The 12734-nt window shown below is 25.9% G+C and overlaps 1 protein-coding gene across 1 annotated transcript; it reads right to left on the bottom strand.

Annotated features, from left to right (window-relative positions):
• Positions 1-1045: 1045 nt before the first annotated feature.
• Positions 1046-12293, bottom strand: LOC111878549 (very-long-chain aldehyde decarbonylase CER1). The gene is made up of 10 exons (XM_052770284.1): positions 12153-12293; positions 7218-7441; positions 6452-6684; positions 5781-6000; positions 3612-3990; positions 3403-3510; positions 2814-3014; positions 2488-2589; positions 2173-2346; positions 1046-1373 (listed from the first exon to the last, which is right to left on the bottom strand). The coding sequence occupies exons 1-10, from the start codon at positions 12210-12212 to the stop codon at positions 1206-1208; spliced, it is 1869 nt and encodes a 622-aa protein (XP_052626244.1). The 5' UTR covers positions 12213-12293; the 3' UTR covers positions 1046-1205.
• Positions 12294-12734: the final 441 nt, after the last annotated feature.

The raw sequence follows: 12734 nt of genomic DNA, 5'->3' as shown, positions 1-12734 counted from the left end.
TGTTTGGTTTTATTTTTTTTTCTCTTTTCTATTAAAGTCTTTAAGTTTGTAGAAATATTCTATTTTACTAAATAAACCTATAAAAATTAAAAATTAAAAATTAAAAAAGTTCAAATCTCAGCCTTTAATGAACCAGAAATACTGAGGATAAAAATGAAGATTTTCCTATCATTAGGCCCAATAAATAATACCCGATAGCCCAAGTTAAGTAAATCATCTGCAAGAAGCCAGTATATATATATATATATATATATATATATATATATATATATATATATATATATATATATATATATATATATATATATATATATATATATATATATATATATATATATACATATATATATATATATATATATATATATATATATATATATATATATATATAATATGGTCAAGTAATTAATAAATAGTTGTGAAAACATATATGAGTAAATATATTATCTCCGTATTCGGCTCAATTTTCAAGGTCTTATTGTAGAAAATGTTATGCTCAATTATATTAAAATAATCAAACTGCATAATATGTGGCTGGTCCAAACCATTTGTGGGCTATATACGAAAACCAAAGAAGGTTGTAAATTCATAGCAGTATATATATATATATATATATATATATATATATATATATATATATATATATATATATATATATATATATATATATATATATATATATATATATATATATATATATATATATATATATATATATATATATATATATATATATATATATATATATATATATATATATATATATATAGGGAAGAGTTATATGGAAAATGAATGATTAGGGCAACACATATTTGAACCAATGAAAACATGACAACACATCACTTTTACAATAACTTCCACAATACATTACTTGTGAAGAAAGAAATGGACACGTGTCATTTGATTATTGGTTCCGGTAGATGTTGCTGTAGTTATTTGTTTTCCATAGAACTCATTCTTATATATATATATATATATATATATATATATATATATATATATATATATATATATATATATATATATATAAAATAGCCAAGTAAAATTAACAAAATTCATAACATATATATAAAACTAATATTAGAGGATAAAAATTACCCGAGTACATATTATCAACAATAGTATATATGTTTAACAAAGATAAGTGTAGCTTTAAATATAAAACTGAATACCCCTCAAAACATCAAACTGATAGGTTCCAAGTTTTAATTAAATGATGTGGTCAGAGGAGTAAAGCCATGTAGAAGACTTGCTTGCCAAATTTTATCAATGTTGAACATCTCATTCCCACATTCATTCACATTCCATCCTTCTAAGCCATGTAATATTCCAGCGATTCTCCATGCACTCATCACCCTTCTTGGCAACCAATTCTGTCCAGAAAAAAAAAATTCAAATATCAGTTTACCATAATAACCTACATCCAAAAGACTTCATTTAGCTCGATGAGCCCTTTGAAGAGGTTTTGGTGTATCATGAGCAAAGGCAATTTTACATTGAGATAAGGGGTGTTCGTGGATGCCCTTTGATTTGGAAATTTTGTTAGAGATTATATTAGTATTTTTTTATTGGACATCATTAAATATTATAGATGGACACCATTATACCATTTAGATAAATAAATAACAATTGTATCATGAGATGATTAACAAAAAAAAAAAAAATCTTTTGAACATATATCAAAATATATTTTGAATTTTTAGTCATTTAAGTCGGGAAGTTATAAGATAGTATAATATGTAGTGTGAGAATAAAAATGAAAAATCAACCTAAAAATAACACACAGAGGCACACACAAACACATAAACAAACAAAAAAAAATAAATAAACATGTTTTTAGGTCTTTGAAAACTTGTGGTGAACAATTGTAAGATGTTGATGTTGATGTCGACCACCAAATTTTTTCAACATTTTGATTTTATTATTTCAATTAAGTTGGACACACATTAGTTTGAATTATAGATATATATGATTCACTAGTGATCATAATGAGCCATATAAAAAAAAACTATGGATTGTGGTTGTAAGATCAATTGTAAATAAATTAATAACTATATATATATATATATATATATATATATATATATATATATATATATATATATATATATATATATATATATATATATATATATATATATATATATATATATATATATATATTGTACTAACCTCACAAGAGTCAACATTCTCAAGATGTTTGGCAGTTAACATGGCAGGGGTAGTATAATAAAAACAATCTTTGTTCACTCTCTTTGGAGGGAATTGAGAGTAAGGGATGATTAGGGTTCCCTTTGATGCCTTTAACTCTTCTTCTTTGCTTAGCCCATCTCCCACCAACCACACCTTTATAAAACTCAAATTTAATATCACTATTTTATTTATTAGTAATTAAAAGATAATATCTTTACAAAATTCAAATTTAATATTATTATTTCAATTACTAGTAATCAAAAGATACTTGAAAACTCAATAATTACAACTTACTTTTTGTGAGCAACTTCTCGAAGTAATCAATTTATCTTGATCACCGGACAATTCAAGCTCTGATTTAAGTCGTTGATAGTTGTGGGATCGAGATATTGAAACCTACGACACGATTGAATCAACATTAAGATAATCTTTAGGAGAAAACTGAAATTGAACTTAAAATAAAATCTCACTATACAGTTTTTTTAACATTGCCCCAAGATTGAAAAAAAAAAAAAAAAAAAAGCATGTGTGATTCGAACCCAAAAACAGTTACTAATCCATGAGTACTACACAGTTACTTGAACCAAAAACACAGTTGATGATATTAAAAGCGAAATTACCTGAATACCCTTGTGGCATAGAGCTAGGACAAGGGAATAAGCAACCTTATTGAAGTTGCCCCTAATAACAACTTGAGTGGTGCCTTTGGGTATGCTATTGAGAACCACAGCAACTGCTAGGCTACTACCATCCACCAGCTTCACTTTTAGTTTCGGATTTCTCCTTATGAATAACTCCCCACTTCCATTCAACTCCTCCGCCTATAAATATTATCAATAACTCAAGCATATAACTTCAGTCTGAGGATCATCCAAAATATATATGATGAAGCATATATATATTTTGGATGATTGTCATAATAGTTTTCCATCAAATCCATGTTAGAAGCTACGAATTTTTAGAAATAGTTTGAAACTACATATATATTTTATGAAAAACACCCAAAAAAAAAACATGAATAAGTTGTTGTATAAAGTTCACGAAGTGATTGTCCACACTTTACAACTCGTTAATACATAGGATGATATACATTTAACCTTTTAATAGAAGAATCAAGATTTTGGAGATGAAAAACATAAAAAATTTTATATTAGATATGAATCTCAAAAACAATATATAAGTTCAAAAATATAAATATAAAATCAAAACCTGATTGAGTAGACCTAGAGTTACAACTTTGGCCCCTTTTACGTCGGCTTCCAGTATCGCATTTTCAATCAATTCATTGATACTCTCTCTATGCCATTCCATGAAATACTACAAAGAAATTCCAAGAAAGTTGAGCGTTTTTACTTTTTCAAAATATGGTATATAATAAGAAAAGAATAGATAGTTTAAAAAAAAATACATCTACGTACTTGTATCTTGTATTTTGGTATGGCCCACGTTTGCATTATGAGATTTTTAAAAACATTTCTTTCAACTACGAAGGTTTTGCCATAAATCCAAGTAATTAGCATTGATATCATCGTGACAGGCCATAGCATGAGCAAGTACCATTTGGGAGATGTGTATGGCTTAGAAGCAACCGACGCAAACCCAAGCCTTATGTGGTAGATGGATTCTGGAGTTGTTAGATGTGTTAAATGTACCACATTTGGTGCCTCATCTTCTTGCTTAAGTGATTTTTCGTGCAATGTGTCTGTAGATTTGTCGAGTGTGCCATAGACATAGTCGTAGAATGGCATGAACAGGGAATAATTGGTTCTGAATTGAGTATGATGCAAAGAATGATACCTATTAAGACAAAAGTGAACTTATTAACAAATAGTACATACGAACATAAACATGTACGTATATACAACTACCAAAATTATCGTCTCCCTAGTCCCTAAAACTAGGGTGTTCAAAACCGGATATCCAAAATTTCAGATAGTGGATATGTGTTTCGGATTTTGGATATCTGAAATATCCGAAAATTCTTAAATTTACTATCCGAATCTGAATCTGAACAACCGAATATCCGAAATTTCGGATAATTTCGCATCGGATTTTCGGATATTCGGATCGAATGTTTCGGATGCGGATATATGAACACCCTTACCTAAAACATTATCTATCAAATATCATATATTTACTAGTTATAAGACTCATGTATTATATGAGTTACTTAAAAAATAAACAAACATTAATATCTAACAATTTACAAAATTTAAATTATAAGGAAAAAAAAAAGTAAAATATTAATTATTAAAATTGAAATGCTTATTTATCTTTTAAATTTAACTAATAATTTAAATAAATAAACAACTAAAATAATTAAATTCAAGTTAAAAATCTAAAAATTATAAGGAAAATTGCATTAATGAATTAGATATACATTTATTATTTTCATTTATTAGAAAAAAATACAAAATGATATATAGATATAATTTAATTTAAATTTACCACAAAATAACATATTGTATAATTCATAAGAAGATAACAAATGAAAAAATATTTTTATTTATTAGAAATGATTTATATAGTAGCTATGGTGTGAGAGAAAATTTAATATTGTTTGTGTGGCATGTTAATAAAATTATGGAATTTCCACTATCCACCCACAATTATACAAATATCAATGATAAGGGCTTCTATATGGGCACTTCAAATGCCTTGCAAATGGCAACGGAAATGAAGTATCATCAGTTAATACTTGCTTCACACATTTGCAAACGACTAATGTTTCAACGTTAGTTTTTGCAATTGCCCTGTAAAACCAGAACTTTTACGAAAATGGTCCCCATTGAGGCATTGACTGCCTAAACAACAATATATATATATATATATATATATATATATATATATATATATATATATATATATATATATATATATATATATATATATATATATATATATATATATATATATATATATATCGTAAAAAAATATTAATATATGTTTAATATTTAAGAATTTAATATATGGAATAATATACTATTTTAATAAATTATATTATTAAAATAGCTCGTAGGTTGGTGATATAAATAATAAAACTTTACGAGATTGTGATATATATATACATTATGTAGGTAACTAGATGTAGCATGCGATGCCGGAAAACAACAGATTTCTGATTTATGAAAATTAATATGTAAAAAAAAACTGTTACATGTTTTTAAAAACCAAAATATATGTATGAGAAAAGATAGATATTTAAGAATTCCTTATTAAGAAATAACCACATAAGGCAATTACTTATCAAGTTATTATGACATGATCTCGTAACGAAGTTGACATTCCACTATGTATGAGAAAAGATAGATATTTAAGAATTTTTAAAATATAATTAAAATGGTGTTTTAATACATCTCCTGGAAAAGTTTGTTTTCAGTACTAGGAAATCTTGGTTATCACAATCGACTAAATTAAGGAAGATCTTCAAGTTGTTTTCAGTACCAGGAAATCTTGGTTATACACATGTGTGATGATAAGGTGACCATTAATTTTATATATTTTGATTATTATATAAATAAAAATAATTTCTGAATATAATATATTTATGTGGACATGAGAGCATATATTATACAGTATATACTTACGTAGGGGTGTACATGAGGTATTTGAGAGGGGGGAAGATTGAGAAGGCTATTTTGGGGATTAGCTCAAAGTTGCAATGGCCCATGTTGTTCATCACATCAATGTAGGTAACATAGCCAGCGAATGCAACAATGGACCCAGTCTTGGTTAGGGTCACGGTCAGCAATGGTATTGCAAACAGCGTAAAGTAGGCAATGTGCTCACCAAATGGATGAATCACAGCTGCATCAGTGAAGAAGCCAATTTGTATTAGCAATTGTATTTCATGCATTAATATATACTTGGACATTTTCATTTTAAGGTGTTCTTTCAAACTTTACGACCATTAAATATGAAGCAATTTAATGTGAGTGAATAAAGATACCTAAAAGAAAACAATTCTACATCTGGGGACCATTGACAACAAACAAGAATGCATTCATGTCTAGTAAATCAGGGTGGATATAAGATTAAGGAAATCTTTATGTTTATGTCCCAATGCAAGTAAAATGACGAAATTAAACTACACTTATTTTATGATGTTGCAAGTCAAATGACAAACAACAACAATAGGCAGTGATTTGCATGTGATGGAACCGTGATTATTTACGAAATATTGGTGAGATTTTTCCTAAAGTTGTGAGCAAAATGACAAAAATGCCGCTAATGCAAGAAGATGGTAGAGATGATTTACATGTGATTGGTTCGGTGACGATTGAAGAATGATGGTGAGAATGATAGCGATTGTAGAGGTAATGGTGGTGGAGGGCTCTATGAAGCCAGTAATAAAGAAACTCTACGACTCCCATGTGTAGCAAAGTTACAATGATCACTCCATCTAATCTCCAAAGTGGCAATTGTTTGGATTCATCTAATGAATAAAATCCGATATAGTACAATAATCCGTTGAATATTATTTGATCATCCCTGCAAGAAAAAGTGAAATTTTAATTAATTCACAATTTATTTGGTTTTCCACTGTTAACCCTGTCTCCAAGCTTTTGTAGCAACACAAATATGTGTTAAAAAGGTATTTTTGGCATTTTTGCTTTATTGCTTTTGTTTTCTTAAGGAATAAGTGGTTTTATACTTTTATTGCATTTTAAAAGCGGGATAGACCATAGGACCTGTCGACACTACATGGTGTATATCATGGTGAATCCGTAGAATCTCAAGGCAATTAGAAGGGCAAATTGGTAACTTGTACATTGTTTTTCGATCCATTCGTATAATCATTAGGGAACTCATCAAAAACTTATAGTAACAAGTGTAACTCATAACTTCACGAAGTATATATATATCTATTTATTTTCTCTAAGCGGATATATATATATATATATATATATATATATATATATATATATATATATATATATATATATATATATATATATATATATATATATAGAGAGAGAGAGAGAGAGAGAGAGAGAGAGAGAGAGAGAAAGAGAAGAACATACCAATCTCTTTCGCGGTCGACTTGGTCAAACTCAATGGTCTTGTCAACAATTCTGTTTTTGCCTTTGGCGGTTTTGTAACGAGAGAGTGAAATCCAAAACTGATTGTTGAGCATTCGGAACAACATGAAGGGAAAGATCAACATAAGGCCATAATCTCTATCTTTTGCATCCGATGTGAAGAAATCATATGTACTCTTCACCACCCATGGTGCCCATACCACATACTTTGACATCATCCAACAAAAATAATAAAATTAGAACAAAAAATATTATGTAATGATCACACACATATATATATGTAGTCATAATGTATAACAGTATAAACAAATTTACTTGAAGGGAATACAAGGACACAGATACAAGCATTATGTTTTTCTGGAAACAGAAACCAAAATAAGATTATATCTCCTATGGTGAATATGATATGATACGGAATTTTTTTTACCCAAACCATATATCGGTAATTGGTAAAAAATAATTTGATACAAATACCATAACAAATATATTTGATGCAAACCTGTTTGGTTATCCGATGTGCATCAGGATTTAATCGATCTAAAATTGATTTGTTTGAAAACTAGTTTTATTGAAATTGGTTCGCTTTGATCCGATTAAATCGGATACATTCAAAATGTTGGGAACCGGATTTCGACTGAACAACTAAAAACACCATGTAACCGGCAAGTGAAAAAGGAGAAAAATCCATAGGTAACCAAAAAAAGATTAAAACTAGTGCTCATTAGTAAAAAGAAAACTCATTGTTAACAAGATACATGTATTTATGCCATAATAAAAAAGAATTCATTGGTGGGAATAAAAAACAGAAAAAACACATATATGTACCAATGAATATCTACAAACACCTTACTTAACTAATACAAAGAGTTGCAACTTGCCTATATTGAAAATAAACCAATATAAGACCCAACTAATAACATTACAATTACAATACGAGGGTTCTTTTTAAACGGCTAGTTATTAGTTAAAAGTTAATATCACCAGGTTAGTGAAATTTGTTAATATTCGGATTCAAATTCGAAACTTTTAATCTAAGAAGCAAAACTTTGCTAATCCCACATTAACAATACAAGAGTCTTCTTCTTCTTCTTCTTTTTTATTTAAGTTTATTCGGTTAAAAAAGGACTACATGAAATCACAAAAAATTATTATATAAGTTTTTTTTATTTCAAAATATCTTCAAATTGTTTGTTATTTTCAAGTTTAAGAGAAAGAGCTTTTGTATTTATATATTATATTCTTTATTTACTCAATAAATTAATATTGATTTTTTTATATGACTCGTAAAATTAGTTTGTGAAAACAGCTTTAATAAAGTAAAATTTAAGGTTTTTGGTTTGTTGATGTAATGCAATGACTACATTTAAAATTATTTATAGATCACTATAATGTAAAGTTTTTTGGATAATTATATTAAGTTGAAATACTTCATATTTGTTAAAACTATGACCACCCCACAACAGTGGATTAACAATTCTATCAAATTGTAATGTAGATCAAGTTTGAGAGCTAAATCACTTTGTTCTTTCAACTGTTGCAAACCTTGCAAACAATTGATGGTGGGCCACTTTTAAAATAAACATAATTAAAGCCAATTTCAAGGATATATGGTGGCCATTTTTCTTGTCGGCAATATATATATATATATATATATATATATATATATATATATATATATATATATATATATATATATATATATATATATATATATATATATATATATATAGAGAGAGAGAGAGAGAGAGAGAGGATTAGATTCAAATGAAAAAAAAAAATTCTTAGACATGAAAACACACTCCAAATTAATCATTTCGAGTGTCAAAAAAATATATTATAAAATACAAAATAAACAAAAAATTATTGTTTTTTACGTGCATATTACTCATATTTCGTATGTATTCATATTATTATATAGAAATATTATATTATAGACTTTTTAGAATCTTTTAGAATATTCTAATAGATTATATTAAACATAAAGTTATTCATGTAAAATTATCATGAACAAATTTATTGCACGATCAATTATTCAAAAAAACAATCAATGAACAAGTTTAAGGTTGGAATATTTTGCACGTAATTTTTTTTTTTTTTTTTTGTTGTTTAAATATATATTTTAACCTTTTTATATTTTTTGGGAAAAACATTAGAAATTTATATAAAAAAACAGTTTTAGTTTTTTTAGTCATTTTTGTCATTATTCTAGTTGTTTTATAATTTTTTTTGATTTCAAGTATTTCAAATTACGTCCTCATATGTCTTATAAACAATTTATGGCCTCAAAATAATATATATATATATATATATATATATATATATATATATATATATATATATATATATATATATATATATATAAAGAGAGAGAGGATTTTTTTAAAATCATGCTAATTTTGTAAGACAATTGTAAGACAACGGGAAGCGATCCTAACCACTCATCTTAAAAATCAAAAAAATTAAAAATATATAAATTGTAAAATAAAAGGAAAAAATCCAAAAATTCTTTTTTTTTTAAATATTTTTTTTTGTTATTTAATTTATTCAAAAAAATTTATTTTTAAAATCACCGTCTTTTTCGAAATATAAGTGAAATATTTTAATAAATATTAAACTATAAATAATCAAATCGAATTTTTAGAATGTTACAATATATTATAATATGCTAGTAAAATTGATAGATATGTTAAAATATCTACTATTCTACCTTAATTGTTAGATTTATTTGAATATTCTAATATTCTATTAGAATTTTTTAAATATTTATAGTTTAATATTTTAATAAAATATTCTAACATCTTAAAAATTCAATTTGAATATTTATAGTAATATATATTCTATTAAAATATTTCATGTATATTTTGGAAAAAAAATGGTAACTTTTTATTTTTTTTTTTATCTTTTTTGGATAAAATAATAGTTGAAAATAATTTCAAAATTTTTTATTTATTTTGCATTTTAAAAATATTTTTTTTTTCTTAAAATGAATTGATTAGATTGTGTCTCAATGCCTTACAAAATATGATGGTCTCACATTAACCTTTCTCTCTCTCTCTCTCTCTCTCTCTCTCTCTCTCTCTATATATATATATATATATATATATATATATATATATATATATTAAAATAAATGAAAATATAAATTAGTTAGGAAAATATTTAGTATAGTTTAGAATACTTATTGAAAAAAGTTTATATATATATATATATATATATATATATATATATATATTGAAAACGGCTAAACAGTTTTATAAATGAGCAGGTAGATAAGCCAACAGCAAAGAAAGAAAGTACAACTAAATAAAAGGAAAATGGAAGTGTATAGTTACAAGTAACTATTGAAGCATCCATTTTCCCAAAATATATATATATATATATATATATATATATATATATATATATATATTGAAAACGGCTAAACAGTTTTATAAATGAGCAGCTAGATGAGCCAACAGCAAAGAAAGAAAGTACAACTAAATAAAAGGAAAATGAAAGTGTATAGTTACAAGTAACTATTGAAGCATCCATTTTCCCAACATATATATATATATATATATATATATATATATATATATATATATATATATATATATATATATATATTCCCACAACATATGATATAATGTGGGACCTACACATATATATTACTTCAAAAAGGATCCATTTAGCATCATCCAGTAATAATATTTGATGCATGAGAGATGAGAGAGAGTTTAGCAAAGCTAGTAACTATTGGAGCCATTGATATATTAACGAAAATATGAAACTATGTTTTAACTTCGAACACAGTAATCAAAATTTCTTGCTTTCACATAAAATTAATGTTCTTTGTTTATCAATTAAATGTAATTATTATTTTGTAACATAAAAATAAATACGTCATTTTAAACATATTTACCTTTATATGTAAATATTAACGAAAAAACAAGAAAGTGTTCCCCAGAAGTTAGAGTACTTCTGGGATGCTATTCTAAATGTTAGCTTCAAAGTTCGATGCTCGTCTAAGTTTAATGTTCTTCAAAAGTTCAACCTTGGTGTTGTTTTTGTTTGCTTGTGTTATCTCGTTTTCTTATTTAACGTTTTTAGTTCTGTTGCCTTTTTGTTTTCTTGTAATCTGGACAGTGTTGTACTTTGTCCAGCTTCCCACTGCTTCCTACTGTCATTTTTCAGTTTTTATAATACTTTCTGCTGTACAAAAAAAAAAGAGTGAAGAAGTTGGTATACTTCTGTCCATCAAATTGAACATTTAATATTTTATTTGTAATTCCATAATTATTGTGATTTAGTTAAAAATATATATAAACTTGGAATAAGAAACAAGTTTTCCAGAAAAATAGTTGGCAAAATAAAATTATTTGAATAGTTGAAGAGAGTTGCCTTAGTTTCTTTGACAAACTACACTGAATCAATAATATATTAGCTATTTTTATAGTTTAAATTTGATGTTATGAAAAGCCATCTATGTTTATATTTTTTCTAATATGTTCATTTTTGATTTGCCAACCTGCTCTAGCAACTGCAAGATGTCACAATATTATGTTTTTTTTTGTCAAATTTAAGAGTTTTAGTTGAAACTTTTACCCTAAAATTTGACAATATATTCCATTAAAGCAATTAAATTTGGAGAAAAAAATCTATTATAACCACTTTAACTTGTTATAACAGATCATAGCATGTCAAAATGACATAAAAATAAATATTAAACTTGGATAAATTACATTATGAAATTCTAAAATAAAATATAATTGTTTTTATATATTCTTTCGAAATCTCTTTTCTAAATGTTATATTTCAAAGAAAAGTGGAAAAAAGAAATTTTATTTAAACATCGAAATAATATTTTTATTGAAGATTATAGCTACAAACACAGTGTCATATTAAACAAACCCAAAAATCAAATATGGACGGTTGTACCTTGAAACTTCTAAGTGGTTTCCAAGGCCAGTCAGTGAGAAATCCCGGAGTTGTAGCCATTGATGAATTTTGTGGAAGAGGAGAAGGTTGGAGTAGATGTGTGTACTTCGAGACTTCTATTTTATTTATAGAGAAATATCATCTCTAATTGCCAGCATGCAATAACTACACCAGCAATTATTTCAACTTTAAAGTTGGACCGGTTTTATAACTTAAACCGGTGGTTTGCTTCTTTAATTTAAATTGAATTTTTTTAATGTATAAATAAGGAAAAGTTTTTGTGTGTACATAATGCAAAAAAACAGGAAGTACAAAAAAACGAAATTGTGAAAACCAGGATGTATAAAACATTGATGGGATAAATGGTTATGATCCACCCAAAACCTTTTTGATTTTATAAGATCTAGGCAACAATCTTATATATATATATATATATATATATATATATATATATATATATATATATATATATATATATATATATATATATATATATATATATATATATATATAAAAGATCTATGGTTTGGGGTAATTTGAATGTTTGGTTGTTAACTTATTTTTTTAATTCGGAAGGTTTCT

The sequence above is a fragment of the Lactuca sativa genome, chromosome 4 (assembly GCF_002870075.4).
Source record: "Lactuca sativa cultivar Salinas chromosome 4, Lsat_Salinas_v11, whole genome shotgun sequence".
Taxonomy (NCBI): domain Eukaryota; kingdom Viridiplantae; phylum Streptophyta; class Magnoliopsida; order Asterales; family Asteraceae; genus Lactuca; species Lactuca sativa.
This window is presented reverse-complemented; position numbering and strand designations above follow the sequence as displayed.